The sequence below is a fragment of the Apis cerana genome, linkage group LG8, assembly GCF_029169275.1.
Source record: "Apis cerana isolate GH-2021 linkage group LG8, AcerK_1.0, whole genome shotgun sequence".
Lineage (NCBI taxonomy): Eukaryota > Metazoa > Arthropoda > Insecta > Hymenoptera > Apidae > Apis > Apis cerana.
Window position 1 is genome coordinate 8,995,974 of NC_083859.1, and position 16,620 is coordinate 9,012,593.

At 32.3% G+C, this 16,620-nt stretch overlaps 1 protein-coding gene across 1 annotated transcript in view; it reads right to left on the reverse strand.

Annotated features, from left to right (window-relative positions):
* Nucleotides 1–16,620, reverse strand: part of LOC107996486 (metabotropic glycine receptor) — a 144,909-nt gene that overhangs the window by 55,091 nt on the left and 73,198 nt on the right. The window contains exons 3-5 of the mRNA XM_062078740.1: nt 14,318–14,441; nt 13,955–14,098; nt 615–815 (exon numbers count right to left, since the gene is read on the reverse strand). Of these exons, the coding sequence (XP_061934724.1) occupies nt 615–815; nt 13,955–14,098; nt 14,318–14,441 (469 nt within the window). The remainder of the gene's footprint in view (nt 1–614; nt 816–13,954; nt 14,099–14,317; nt 14,442–16,620) is intronic.

Here is a 16,620-nt window from a genome sequence, read left to right on the forward strand (position 1 = left end):
CTTTCGTCAAGAGTTTTTAAACTGCTCCGCTGAACGGGGTGCAGTTCGTTAGATTGGATTAAAGACGCCCTCTTTCACGATGGCCAACAAGTCTCCTCGATAGAATTTCTTCGAGGGACGACTTTTTCCAACGGGAACAATTGGCTGAAACGCGGATGGCATCGAGTGTTTTCATTATTTTATATCTGGACTGAAAATTGTTTATTCGAAATCGATAATCTCTACGATCTAGATCTACTTTTAAGATCGAGATAATCGGAAGCTTTGATTATTTTCCATGCGAATAGCTTATCGAGAAGATAAAGAGAGGACGAATTGTGATAAAAATCCATATTTTGGTTAAAATTTATTCTACCCCCATCATTCTTCGGCGAACCACCTTTAATCGATAAAAACTAAGAACCTATCCTATACGTTGCGAGAAAAATTTTGCTAATGGAATTTCTTTTCGAAGCGACTACACCATTTTTCTTCCAGCCTTCTTCTCTCTCCTTAATTATATAATAATAAATCCTCGAGCTTTAAAATCATTTCATCATAAAAAAAAAAAAGAAAGAAAGAAAGAAAGAAAAGAAAAATCTATTCGTTATTGTAAAAATTATATTGCCACTTGCCTTCACGTTTCCATATTTCCAAGTGAAAAGGGCGACCGCCGGTAAACAAGCGATGACGCAGCACTCCAGGATGAGAATCGCGGTTCTCATCAGCCAATTCAAGGATACCACGCACGGGGAATCGTCCTCGCAGGATTCGCAACCCTCGGCACAAGGAAGACACTCGAACACCCCATCCTCGTCGTATTGGCTCTCCTCTCCCTAGAACGCACAAACGAAAATTAAGAAATCGAAATAAGGAATATATTTTCGTAAGATTCCAGGAAAAATTCATCTTTTTTTTCGAATAAATCACTTTGGAGCAAAGAAGTTGTATAAAAGAAAAGAAAAAAATCTTTTAAATTCATTTACGATACGTATTTTCCTTCTCTCTTACGAAAAAGGATTATATTATTGGATAACGGATTTTTATGCGACTGAAAACAAGCTCAAATATTCAATTTAACATTGTGTAGGATTCAAAGTGTAATGTAACGTGTAATATTTGCAACAAAATGTCAATAAATTTGTTATGTAAATTTACTCGCATCAAATTTTTATTTCTTTTTTTTTTTTTTTTTTAAGTAAATTTTTATGCAATGCATCACGTAATACGTATAACATGTATTACTTCATATTGGATCTTGTCACAAATAAACCATTTTCCACCTTTTAATAATAAAAATATTGATTCTTCATAATATTCCATTACCGAGAGAAATAAATATAAACATATTTGTATCGTTGCTGCGAAAAATGTAACGTAAAAAAAAAAAAAATATTACATTAGCATAAAAATTCAAAGTCATATTCACCTAATTCATCGATCAAATCTATCAAATTCATTTCTCAGTTAATAAGATCGTATCGAAATATGTTTTTATTCCGCATAGAATTGAAAAGCAAAAGGAGCACTTCCCCTTTAAAACGTTTTTCGTCCCAACACGAGCCGAGATAACGTCCCTCGTAACGGATTCTCAATGCCTGCATCTCGCCTCTCACTCGCACGCATTATTGACCTAACCCTCCTTCCCCCCACTCCACGATCCATCGAGGAACGCCGAGTCAGCGGATTTTTTATTACACCGTGGCGAACGCGCACGCATTTCCTGAAAAGTGGGCGGAGCTTAGCCTCTGGTAATTTCGGCAAGCGACGATAAACTTGGAACGAGCTGATCTTTGAAACAAAAACAGGCAACTTACATTCTACGTCTGTTTATCTGTCTATTCATCGAGTGTCTATCCTCGAAGAAGAAATTTGAAGGAACTTAAGTTCTACAGTTGTAATTCTACAGTTTGTACGAAAGATGTTTCGTATGATTGAAGAATTTTTTTTTTTTTTTTTGGTTTTATTTCGTTTCGATGAATGGGATTAATATAATGGGATTCGCGTATAAATGTTTATGCGTTTTGGTTAGGTTAGATTTGGTTAGATCAGATTAGGTGATAAATGGAAGGGATGTTCGAAGATTAAAGACCTATTGGACTTAGATTCTTAACTGTTGATCACAGCGATAACTTTCTAAGTTAATTCTGTGATTAACGCGAACAATTGAGGCATGGCAGAGAGAAGAATGAACAACAAGTTTAAAAATGAAAAGGATAGGTTTCCTCGGCGATTGAAAAAGTATCAACGGCTCGAATAATCGACCAAATAATTCTCTTCCATATAAATCCCACTTTTCTCCAATTAACCAATTTCTATGTTTTCTCTACGTTTCTCGTGTAACGAAAACCCAACCTCTCTTCTTCCTTTTTAAAAATTCTTTTTTCTTCGAATAAAATAATCAAAACAGAGATATTTTTCACCCGAATATAAAACACTGATAGATTCATTCAATTCTCCGAGATGAGTTGCGATATCGATCGAATTCTGAATACATTCCAACATTCCACGAGTTTCAATCGCGAGAAGTCACGGGATTGCAGATCGATATTCGAGCCATTCTTAATCCCATCGGCGGGCTCATAACCGGGTAATTGGTTCGTTAACCGATGTCGATGTCAAATCGGGGAAACGTACGTCTCCCCCCGTCGACTCGAAAATATTTCCAAGCGTAAACGTGTAGCGATCACTTGCTCGTATATCGGTATATAATACAAGCTACAAATTACAGTGTCGTAAATCGTATCGGGACTTAAGTTGGAGGGGAATTTATCGTTGTCACAAATCACTGCCGGCAACGTTATGGTTTAGGATATTAAGGGCACAAGTAACTACATCCACAGTATGCCACTTTCACGTTCGCTATGCCAAATGAACCCTCGCATCTTATTATAGGTGGCGTGCTTGTGTGCTCGCATATCGGGTATAACGTGGGTCGTTCCACGAAATTTATCGCGAAAATTTATTATCTGTAAAAAAATTTCTGTTCTTCCTCCGATCGTGTCAAGAGCATATAGATTTTAGATATTGGAGGAGATGTCGAGAAAATTTTGAATCGAGTCAAATACACGATTCGACTATTATATATGGATTCAAAAGATTTATTGAAAAATTCATATCGATCGTTCGTGAAAATTTTCGAGCATTAAATAGAGATGTGGTGAAAATTTTCGGTATTTGGAATGATAGATGGATGATTTGTTGAATATTCACTCGCACCTTTATAAATATTTACAATTATACGGAGATGTGTTAAAAGCTGAACATTTTGGATAATTGGATCGGCTCAGATCAGAAAAAGAATCCTGTAACGCGTATCGAATTTTCCAAGATTTCAGAGAACTCAATATTTCCAAGTTTGGAAAATTGATTCAATTTCAATTAATAATCGTATTCAAAATCTAAAAAATTTCGAATAACTCGAATCGGATTGGATTCTTAAAAATATCCATGTGATCGACATAAATATTGATTTTTCCAAGATTTCAGAGACATTTCGAAGCTTGGAAAATTCACTCAATTTCAATCATATTTAAAAAATTTCGAATAACTCGAATAGGATTGGATTATTAAAAATATCCAACGATATAAATATTGGTTTTTCCAAGATTTCAGAGACATTTCGAAGCTTGGAAAATTTACTCAATTTCAATCGTATTTAAAATTCAAAAAATTTCGAATAACTCGAATAGGATTGAATTCTCAAAAATATCCATGTGATCGACATAAATATTGGTTTCCAAGATTTCAGACACATTTCGAAGCTTGGAAAATTCACTCAATTTCAATTAATAATCGTATTCAAAATCTAAAACTCAATTTCAATCGTATTTAAAATTCAAAAAATTTCGAATAACTCGAATAGGATTGGATTATCAAAAATATCCATGTGATCGATATAAATATTTTTCCAAGATTTTTCCAAGATTTTTCCAAAATTTCAGAAACATTTCGAAGGTTGGAAAATTCACTCAATTTCGATTAATAATCGTATTCAAAATCTAAAACTCAATTTCAATCGTATTTAAAAATCAAAAAATTTCGAATAACTCGAGTAGGATTATCAAAAATCCATGTGATCGATATAAATATTGCTTTTTCCAAGATTTCAGAGACATTTCGAAGCTTGGAAAATTCACTCAATTTCAATCGTATTCAAAATATAAAAAATTTCGAATAATTCGAATCGGATTGAATTCTCAAAAATATTCATATGAACGATATAAATATTGCTTTTTCCAAGATTTCAGAGACATTTCGAAACTTGGAAAATTCATTCAATTTCAATCATATTTAAAATTTAAAAAATTTCGAATAACTCGAATAGGATTGAATTCTCAAAAAAAAAAAAAATGCATGTGATGGACATAAATATTTTTCTAAGATTTCAAATCGTATCTCGAGAGGAATTTGTTTCCAATCCAATCACTACGACAACACGACAGTTTCTAACGTTTTAGTCGACGATTAATTTTGAGAGAAAATTGTGTGAATATCGGGATCACGAGTATCGAACAAGTTTGTGCGTGTAAATTAATATATGAATCCAAGCTATTGACCCGATCGCTCGACCATTAATCATCCAAAGCTTGTCAACATGGTTTATCGCGTTAATAACCGACATTAAACTTCCAACAACTTCGGGAAACTTGATTCTCGGTAATTAAAGACGACTCAGAAGTTACCTGTTTCCCACGTATTCACGCCGAGAAATACGAGGACTCCACAACAAAACGCATTCACGATAAATCAAACTGATCAAATTAATTACAGTAAACGTGTCTCGCATTATACGAATTTATGCGTTTCTACAACAATCGTCATCAATCGTATCTAGAAATAAATCTGGTTTCTAAACAATTTATTCACAAACAAACGAACCTTGAATCGTAGAGAATTTTTCACTCAAAACTCGATGAAATATTTCCTTCCATATTATTCTCCAACAAGCAACCAAACAATCCAACAGAAACAATTCAAACAACTCGAAGAATAAAAAACATTCAAATCGCAATCTTTGCCGTTAATTGACCAATCTCTCCAGTTCTACACGCAATGAATACGAAATACTATGTGAACACTGTGTGCGGAGAAATGCGGGGTTTCGACCGTGAATAAACCGTGAAAACAACAAACATGCTTGGAAGCAATTGAATGAAAGTTAAAGTAGGTTTATTCGTTAGTTAAAATTCTGGCCTCGAAACCTTTCCAACCCGTTCGCGGCTTGAAACGGGTCAATCACAGCCTTTTCCACGGCTGCCGCGGCCGCAAACATCTGTTACGAGTGGCAACAATGAAATAACTCGCGTAAACGGCATACCTGTGTACGCGATTCTGACCATTCACCCCTCCTCCCCTCCCATCCGACGTTGAACGATGATAATAACGATAACGTTATGGCGACACGACCATTGTCAAACGAAGCAAAATGTGATTAAAATTCGACGCTCGTTACACGGATTACGACCGATTAATTGGTAACCGATTTTGGTTTCTTTTTTTCTTTTTTTTTTGGTTTTGGATGGAAAAAAAATCAATTGGACGAGGATTAATGGAAAAATCAGAGCGTACAGAGAATCGATTCATATCGATTCGTCGTGTCGATTCAGATTGATGGGTTTGGAATGGAAGATGAGATATAAATGTGGATAGTTATCGTGCAAAGAATGTTGTGCATGATGACATCTTTTACTTTTTTTTTAACGAATTTATTAAACGTTATGTTATGTTACGATATTCATCTTGAAAAATCTTCTTCCTGTTTTTGTGTGCTTGTAACTATTTTCTTTTACATGTTACATTTTATTAATTGATAAAAAATTTGCTCCAATACTTATAATTACAAAATATTCATAAGAAATAATTGTCGTTAATAATATTTACAATTATTAATTGAACTTTGTTCAAGATATATGAAGATATCTTTTGTAAAGATTATAAAAATATCTGAAAATAAATTTTAGTAAGCTCGTAATATATTTTATAAATTAATAAAAAATTGATAAAAAATTTGCTCCAATATCTATAATTACAAAATATTCATAAGAAATAATTATCGTTAATAATTTACAATTTTTACAATTATTAATTGAACTTTGTTCAAGATATATGAAGATATCTTTTGTAAAGATTATAAAAATATCTGAAAATAAATTTTAGCAAGCTCGTAATATATTTTATAAATTAATAAAAAATTGATAAAAAATTTGCTCCAATATCTATAATTACAAAATATTCATAAGAAAGAATTGTCGTTAATAATTCAATATTTACAATTATTAATTGAACTTTGTTCAAAATATATGAAGATGTCACACCGTTTTATAAAGATAAAAATATCTGAAAATAAATTTTAGTAAACTCGTAATATATATATTTTATAAATTAATAAAAAATTGATAAAAAATTTGCTCCAATATCTATAATTACAAAATATTTATAAGAAATAATTATCGTTAATAATTTACAATTTTTACAATTATTAATTGAACTTTGTTCAAGATATATGAAGATATATGAAGATCTTTTGTAAAGATTATAAAAATATCTGAAAATAAATTTTAATAAGCTCGTATATATTTTATAAATTAATAAAAAATTGATAAAAAATTTGCTCCGATATTTATAATTACAAAATATTCATAAGAAATAATTGTCGTTAATAATTTACAATTTTTACAATTATTAATTGAACTTTGTTCAAGATGTCACACCGTTTTGTAAAAATAAAAATATTTGAAAATAAATTTTATAAATTAATAAAAAATTGATAAAAAATTTGCTCCAATATCTATAATTACAAAATATTCATAAGAAAGAATTATCATTAATAATATTTACAATTATTAATTGAACTTTGTTCAAAATATATGAAGATATCACATCGTTTTATAAAAATTATAAAAATATCTGAAAATAAATTTTAGTAAGCTCGTAATACATATATATTTTATAAATTAATAAAAAATTAGTAAAAAATTTGCTCCAATATCTATAATTACAAAATATTCATAAGAAATAATATTTACAATTATTAATTGAACTTTCTTCTTCGTAATTAATTATTCAAACAATTGCCTTCTTTTCAAAATCTCGATCTCGAGACTCGGCCAACTTTTCGATATTACAAGATCGATCAGAAGTTAGACAATTTCGAAATGGCTTCTTATAGCGAACAGGTAATCGGCAAATTAGCCCCTCCCCTCGACGTTATCGACAGCCTGGAATCCCGATGAGAAAGCAATCAACGGGATAGGAATCGGCGAGCAGTTTTGCGCGCGCAGCAAACACAGAGTGGCAAGGTGTTGCGGATAATCAGAAATGACACGCTTGTCACGGAGGACGGGCATTAAGCTTGCGACATATCGACGACCTCGATTAGGGGCGAGCGTTCGATTCCTCGTATCAGCTCCCGTGTCTTTCGTGACGTGTAATCTCATTGGCCGGCGACGAGTGCGCCGAGTGACAAGGAGCCGTACGCAATCTGTTACAAACGTTTTAACGGAACGACTGGATCAATCTCGTCCAAACTGTAACTCTCTCTCTCTTTCTTTTTCATTCGTTCTCGCTGTGCGCCTTTATGCAAAAAGGTTGGGAAGAATAAAAAGAATATATATATGTATATAAGCAAATGTATGAGATTAGTGTTGGAAATTGAAATTTTTATAAAGATTATATTAATTGGAAAGAATGAAAAAGGAAGGAAATGTATAAGATTGATATTATTGTGGAGAATAAAATTTTTATGAACGTAATTTTAGAGTTTTAGTTGGAAAGAAATATGTAATATTGTGTATATCGTGTACACGAATTATTGGACAGAATATTTGTGGAAATTAAAATTTTTATCGACATAATTTTAGAGTTTTAGTCGAATAAAAAAAAATGAAATATATAATATTGCAAGTGTATCCGTAAATACGAATCATTGGACAAAATATTTATGGAAATTTTAATCACAGTGTACACTTTTTACTTCGAATATTTTTATTTCTTTTTTATTCCTTTTGCATCACGAGCATTGTGTATTAAATTTTTTCATAAATGCATGATTTAATTATTTGATTAATATAAAGAATACATAAAGGAAATAACAGGAATAAACTATGCATCATGTAATTATGTAATTAGGCTTGTATAACTTATCTAAGATGTTAAACCGTAGTGTTGGGCCATTCTTTATTTACAAAAACCAAGAACTCGAAGAAAGGAAAAATCAACGAAGCAGAAAGGACGAAAAGTTGCGTGGTAAAAAGAAACGGCATGATTTATTGGATCGACGATCTGAAAAACTATCCGAACATTCGGTTAACGAGACAAATGGTCCAACTATTACAGAAACGGCGAAAGGAAACGGCTTTTTCGGGCCAATTTTTTCGTTTCCAAAACTTGCTGATCGATGGGAAATCGAGAATACAATTACGAAGGGAAATAAAGGCGTGATGAAGAGAAAGATTTCCGGCTTTGTCGTCGAATGGACGTCGATGAATTGATAATCGATCATTCTGCGGTATGGCAAATATAGATCGAAAATATAGGAGGAATTGGAAAGATTCTTGAATGTTTCAATTCCAATATTAGTTTTCAGGAATTGTATTTTTATTCTCATGGAATTAGAGGAATTGGAAAAATTCGAGAATGTTCCATATTAGTTTTCAAGAATTGAAAACTATGGAATTGGAGGAATTGGAGAAATTGGAGAGATTCTTGAATGTTCCAATATTAATCTTCAGGAATTGTATTTTTATTCTCATAATTGGGAATTGGAGAGATTCTCGAATGTTCCAATTCCAATGTTAGTTTTCAGGAATTGTATTTTTATTCTCATAGAATTGGAGAGATTCTTGATTGTTCCAATTCCAATATTAATCTTCAGGAATTGTATTTTTATTCTCATAGAATTGAAGGAATTGGAAAAAGTTTTGATTGTTCCAATTCCAATGTTAGTTTTCAGGAATTGTATTTTTATTCTCATGGAATTGGAGGAATTGGAGAGATTCTTGATTGTTCTAATTCCAATGTTAGTTTTCAGGAATTGTATTTTTATTCTCGTAGAATTGGAAAAATTGGAGAGATTCTTGAATAGCTTCTTGAATCTTCCAACTCCATTGTTGATCTTCAAATTTTATGATTGCATTCAGATGCAGATTGCACGAATTCTTCACTTAAGAAAGACTTAAGAAAAATGAATTATCGGTACAAATTGTTGTAATGAAAGCACAATTATGTGTTTGCGTATATTTTTATCTGCAAATTATTCACATTCGTCTCTATCTATAATATTTCATTTATTAAAATGAATACACATGAACCGATCCTTAAAAAAAAAAAAAAAAAAAATAACACGTGATTTGTTATTGACTCGTATCAGAGAGTTTGATATTTGGTATTTTTTCTCTCTCTCTTTCGTTAAAAGGGGCTCGTAAAAAAGGCTGGAACAGCTCTCCAGAGAATAGGGAATTTCGAGGATGTGTGATGCAACACCATTCAATGCAGACCCTCAATTACCATCGTTGTAACGGTGAATCGCGGAGCAGACAGAAATTATTCACCTTTTTTTCACCCACTTTCCGCTACACCTACGTTTTTCCCCCGCCCCCTCGCCAGTCCAACAAGAATTGTTTTGTTCTGGCGAAATAATGTCCGAACAATGAGGCTAGTTGGTCCCCGTTGGATTTTCCTTTGTTCCCCCTCTGCCTGAAACCTTTCTTTCTCTGCCCTCTTTGCGAAAACGCGTCCTGTCACCATCTGGTGAAAAGAGCAGATTCTTTCGTTTAATTGTTCTCCCGATTCTTAAACCCGTTTTTAACTTATTCCCACCTGATATTTATTCTCCTTTCCTTCTTTCTTCTTTTTTTAACTCGTTTATTACGTTATCACGCCGGATGGAAATGACGTTGTGAATCAACAAACAAATTTTATATTCCACGATAACGAGCTTGTTGTTGACTTTTTATTTTTTCGAAACTCTCCTTTTCTTTGTGAAATTCTCTTCTAATTGGGAAACTTGTAAAAATTGCGCGCCAAAGAAACGAGAATAGCAGCTGAACATCACGATTTGAATATTTTTCGATTCTATTTATAATACGATAAAAAAAAAAAAAAAAGGAAAAAATATACAAATTCGATTGGATTGGACATAACCCAATTGCCGGCAATACCCGTGTACGGATGAAAAATAAATTCAATTCTATCATATTTATTACAGTAATCACTCGACAAATCGAGCGAAACGAAATTAATAACGTTCCGTCGAAACACGGGTCGGGAATCGTTTCGCCGATCGTGTGCAGATTCTCTCGTCAAATCGAGCACGTTATACGAGCATGACACTGTGGATGACAGCACCGTCCCTGTCGATATCCATTTTCGCGCGAAGAAACGAACGATTCAACGGATTCTATTCGATTAGATTCCCTATATACGGGGTGCTCGTGAAAAGAAAAACGAAGGAATGCCGGATGAGTAACGAAAATCGACGAAAAATCTTCAATTAATTAATCAATTATTCCATGAAACGCGAATCTCGAAGTTTGCAGGGAAATAAGAGGTTTCGATGTGTAGGAAACAGTTTGCAGAACTACTTTGTGGAAAGTTATCGGAATATTTGCACGCTTGGAGATGTGAGCGCGTCTAGGGGACACTATCGAACGTTACGAAAAAGATTTGGTAACTTTTTATCTCGTCTTGGATAAGAGTGAATAGTAATCCTCGTCTTCGAGTGTGATTTTTCAGTAATTAATAGGAGAAAAAATTTTCGATAATCGTGGACGGGATCGATTTATGGACGATGATCGAGTGGAAAAATTCTGACCGAGTAAAACTGGTTTAAAATTGTATTTTGTGTTGTTTTTCTTTTCTTTTTTTTTGGAAAGTTTCCTAAACGCTCGAAATAAAAAGAAAGGATCACAAATGAGTTTTCGAGCGAGTCGAGGAAAAGTTAGTCAAATTTTCTGTCCACGAACCAACCTCTGCATATTTAATGCACAACTTCATGAAAACATTCTATAAACGTTATTTGTTGCTTTGGCTCGTTGCCAACAAACTCTGCACCTTTTTTTTTTTTTTCTTTCTCCGCTTATTATCAACTTTGTCAAATACTCTCGAGATTAATTACAACTTCTCCTCGAAACTTTGAAACTGGAAAATTTCTTTTCAACTTGACAATTCTTTAATAAAATACAAAACATTCGATTATTCAACCATTCCGGATGAAATTTTAATTTTAACCTCGCTTTAAAAATTCTACAATCTCATCCCGATCGATTCATTTCGATCGTTCAATTTTAAGACAAGAGACGAATATTGTTTCAACTTTACCTATCATTATTATGCTTTGTTCAAACAATAGTTCAAAAGTTGAAATTTGTAGGAAGAACTGGGTCACTTTTTTCTTTTCCTTCTTTCTTTTTCAAGCTGTTACGTTCCCGATTCGTGACAGGTTAATGGAAAATACGGGAACCAGGCCGACTTCTGTATCGTTAAGTAATATATGAAGTAATTTTCGTGCCTCGCGTGATTTCACCGGGTGAAACGTCGCGTAATATAATTTAAACATCGATAAAGATCTTCGACTCTGCCTTCGTTTCCCCTTGAAAACCGTCTTCTCCTCGAGAAGATGAACCATATTCCAAGTATTTCCAAAAAAAGAAAAAAAATGCGTATCATGGAATAATTTCAAGAACAGGTCAAATAGAAATCCTCCTCGCGCAACCCTTGGCGTAATAGTTGCGTTTATTGCACACGGTTCATTAGAATCAGCGATTTAAACGACGAGCGCAATTATAGTTTCTCACACAAATGTGAGATTCTCCTTTGTAGTTTGTGAATACATTAATTATACCCAAGGCCTTTCGTAACGAACGCGTGTTCCTTGGTCATTTATCAGCAATTACAAGCGACCTGTGGGCAACTTCACTCAAAAAAAAAAAAAAAGAAACGAACGTCGAGCAATCATACATTGGTGATCAACTTCTTTTTTTCTTCTTCTTTCTTTCTTTGATACGAAATACACCTGTTTCTCGTCTCACATCGTTTTATTCTTTTGGCAATTAGGAGATTGAAGAAAAGTATCCAGTCCAGTAACTCCATGATCTCTCTAAATGCAATTTTTCTTGAAAAATTGAAAGAATTACGTGAATACTTAAAATGAGTTACATTATTTTTTTCAATTTTGCTTATCTTTGCATCATTTTGTGCGTTTAATAATAATTGAAATGAATTTCCACCAGCAGAATTAAACAGGATGGAGTAAAAATGACAACAATTGTGAAAGTATCCAGTCCAGTAACTCTCTCTAAATGCAATTTTTCTTGAAAAATTGAAAGAATTACGTGAATACTTAAAATGAGTTACATTTTTTTTTCAATTCTGCTTATCTTTGCACCATTTTGTGCGTTTAATAATAATTGAAATGAATTTCCACCAGCAGAATTAAACAGGATGGAGTAAAAATGACAACAATTGTGAAAGTATCCAGTCCAGTAACTCTCTCTAAATGCAATTTTTCTTGAAAAATTGAAAGAATTACGTGAATACTTAAAATGAGTTACATTTTTTTTTCAATTCTGCTTATCTTTGCACCATTTTGTGCGTTTAATAATAATTGAAATGAATTTCCACCAGCAGAATTAAACAGGATGGAGTAAAAATGACAACAATTGTGAAAGTCTTTCGGTTATTGTTGGACGAATAGTAGTCATACAGGGGCTGACCTCAGTGAACAATCTCTGAAAATTATAGAGAGAGAGAGAGATATAGGGAGAGAAAGTTGAGCAAGAGGTGGAGGAATTGAGATCCGAATCTAATATCCTAATACAAAGGTAACCCTAATTTAACGGAAGCCTATCCCAAAATAACTTGAGCGAACAATTCTAACGCAGATGATCCGGTCAAGCTGATTGTTGGATAGCTCGTACAAGTGCTGATTCGCCAGAATCTTGATTAGCTGCAAGAAATCGAAGGCTAAAATAACGATGAATCGCTTATAAATTTTGGTATTCGTGTAATGTGTATATTTTAAATTATAATATTCTTGAAATGAATGATTTCGAGATAAATTTTTTTTCAATTTTTTCTAATGTAATTTCAAGTATGTTTCAGAAAGGAATCAAGCTCATCTTTCAGATCACAATTTAATACAAAATTTCTATCAAATGATGCATGATTACATAACTTAATAATTATTTAACAATGATAGAACTTTGAATGATATTAACTCCTTAACCCTCTTCGAATTCTTCGAATCAAGACCAAACTCCAGAGTCATTTAGACACCTAAATAGGTCGAGAAGTTAGAACTCGAAAGAGGAAATTTTATTTCTTTATTTTCTTTCTTCTTGCCTCTCTTTCTCTCTCTCTCTCTCTTTCTCTATCGCGTGAATCATTTCTGGAGTTTGTCAAGTTTTTGGACTTCCAGGAGGAGGGAGAGGGAGAATTTAAGCGTAGTTTGAAAAGATTCAAAAGTGTTTAACGAGAAATTCTCGTGAAGAAACTAGAGATCGATTCGAACAGCGTCCTTTTGAAGATCCTCGAGTAAGAAACAATGATCTGTGACCTGGAAGTAATGATGTGCTTATGAGAACACGAGTTTTGCCCAGTAAGACATTGACAAATTATCGTCGAAGAAAAGTATATCCTCTAATTCCTTCTCGAAACTAAATACATATTTCTTATTTTTTAAACAACTTGTATAAGTAAAAATTTTCAAAGTTCTCAGAATAAAACTTTACACGCACGAAACTCGCTTTATACATTTTCTTTTTTTTTTTCTTCATTACAGATTTCCAGATAAAATTGCGTCGACGAAGAACGTTCGATTGAATTTCGAAAATTCAAAACGGTAGATAAATCATCGTTAAAACGGATTTTTTTTGCAAATAAAATTTTCAACAGTTGTAATTTGACAAATAAAAAATACACGGATGGAATTTTTGCGAAAGTGTTTCAGAGAAAAAAAAAAAAGAAGGAAACTCACCATCATCAACTTTTCGAATTCTTCCTCGATAACGGTGCCATTGTAGTATCGACTGGTGGATTTGATGTCGGGATAATAAAAGCCACGTTTGCAGATGCATCGATAGCTTCCACGACGGAATCCCAGCCCTGGGATCGCGATGCACTGCAACGGAACGATAATTAGGTGTTGATAAAGAAAACGGGTCGTGGAATGGAATAATCGGATTTTCTTTTTTTTTTTTTTTCCAACGAATCGAGTCGAAGATGGATGGTTTTTCGAAATTTTTGCAACGTACATTTGAAATTTCATCATTTGAAAATTATTCGCATCGAGTCTTATATATTCCTGTCGCGAAGAAAATGTAAATGTAAATGTACTAACCTCTGTAGTTCGCTTTTTGCATTTGTCACTGGCTGCGAATATGTTCAATTGAGTGGAGCCTGGAGGCAGAGGGCACTGATCTATGTCCAGCCTGCGTAGATCGATATCTATCCCGCTCGTTCCCCTGAAATGATCAAAGTGTATTTTCTTTATTATGCCAGACACGAAAAATTTATGCAATTATAATATTTTTTTCAATAATTAAGAAAACGAGGTATCGTGCCATATTTGATTCAAACTTTCGATCCGATAATAATAAAAATCGATTAGGAAAGTCTTTCGAAGCCTTTCATCGAAAGTTTCGAATTTCGAATCGCTCGATATCGATCGTCTTTGACGCGAAGGTGACGAGCTCTAAAAAAAATAAGATGCTATTATTCACAAAAGTTTTATCCAAAGGTGGGGGTGGAAATTTTTTCGAACGAATGGAGCAGAGTGTTTCGATAACAAAATTTGGCGGAAGCGGAGCAAAGGGAAATAATTAGGCGAAAGAAAGACGCGAGGTTATTGGCGTCGAAATTGTCGACATGGCCGATAAAATGGTGTGAAACGGCGAAGGAGGATCGTTTTAACCGCGTAAACCTATCGATCCTTCTGTCAATTTGTTACGCGATGAATCGAAGTCTACTTTGAAGCAAAGCGACAACGTCTCTAACTTTGGTCAATAATTTGAACGAAATGGCTTGAACGGAGAAAATTCGTATTCGATCGTAATATGGAAAAGATTACATGTGAGGTAAAAATTAATTTAATCTATATATAAAAATTGAAAATTCTGGAAACTGTGAAATTATCATTCGTTTCAAAAATATTGATTACAGACAAATATATATCATTTGCATAGGATAGGAAAGATCAATAAACTTATTATTTATTTTTTGATCGTCAACAAAGTCGTGAAACATGGAGCATATTAAATTATCGAACTAACCTAAAAATACTTTAAAAATAAAATTTTAAACAATTCTAAAAGATATTGTCATTTGCTTTTTTGATCAGCAAAGTAATCAAGTAGTTTTATATACATATGTCTGTAATGAATAATTTTACAGTAAATTTTCTTCCAATTTTTGTAATGTAATTTCAATCACATTTTACTTCAAAATTTCTATCAAATAACATAATATTATATATTAGAATAGATATTATATCATTTTCTCTTTTGATAAAACAATAAGAAATATGTCTATAATGAATGGTAATTTTAAGAAATCAAACTTGTTTCAATCACATTTTATTTCAAAATTTTTTCAAATAACATAATATTATATATTAGAATAGATATTATATCATTTTTTTTTTTGATAAAACAATAAGCAATATATGTATGTCTGTAATGAATAATTTTACAGTAAATTTTTTTCCAATTTTTGTAATGTAATTTCAAGCTCGTTTCAATCACATTTTACTTCAAAATTTCTATCAAATAACATAATATTAGAATAGATATATCATTTTCTCTTTTGATAAAACAATAAGCAATATATCTGTAATGAATGGTAATTTTACAGTATATTTTTTTGTCAATTTTTGTAATGTAATTTTAAGAAATCAAACTTGTTTCAATCACATTTTATTTCAAAATTTCTTCAAATAATATAATATTATATATTAAAATATTATATCATTTTTTTTTTTGATAAAACAATATATATATAATTATAATTTCAAGGAATCAAATTGCTTTCAATCACATTTTATTTCAAAATTTCTATCAAATAATGTAATATTATATATTAAAATATTATATCATTTTTTTTTTTTTGATAAAACAATAAACAATATATATAAGCAATATATATATAATGAATGGTAATTTTACATTCAATTTTTATAATGTAATTTCAAGGAATCAAGCTGGTTTTATTACAAAATTTCTATCGGACATTTCTATCATATATCATATACATGTATAAGAATCTATTGTTTGGAAAAAACAAGATAGAAATGAATTTATATCTTTATTATTTCTAATTGAGTTTAGGATACAATCGCTTCCTGATAAGTCGGCCACCTTGTATAGGGAGTCGGTTGTCTCTTGTGCGCTTTCACGTCGACTAATAATAGTTTCGTCAAAGTGGCGAGACTCTATCTCTGTCGCAGCTGTAATGAATATTGCTTGCTCCATACAGCAACTTGCGTCTTGTCATTAGCGTGCCGCTACAGAACAAGTACTTTGCAGAAGGAAGTAAATTGATGCATGTTTCGTGCTACGATATTGGTATCAGATATTTTATTTTAATACCAACAAGAGTGTCTTCACAATTGTTATACAGAATCTTTGCAATTATTTGCAAAATTTA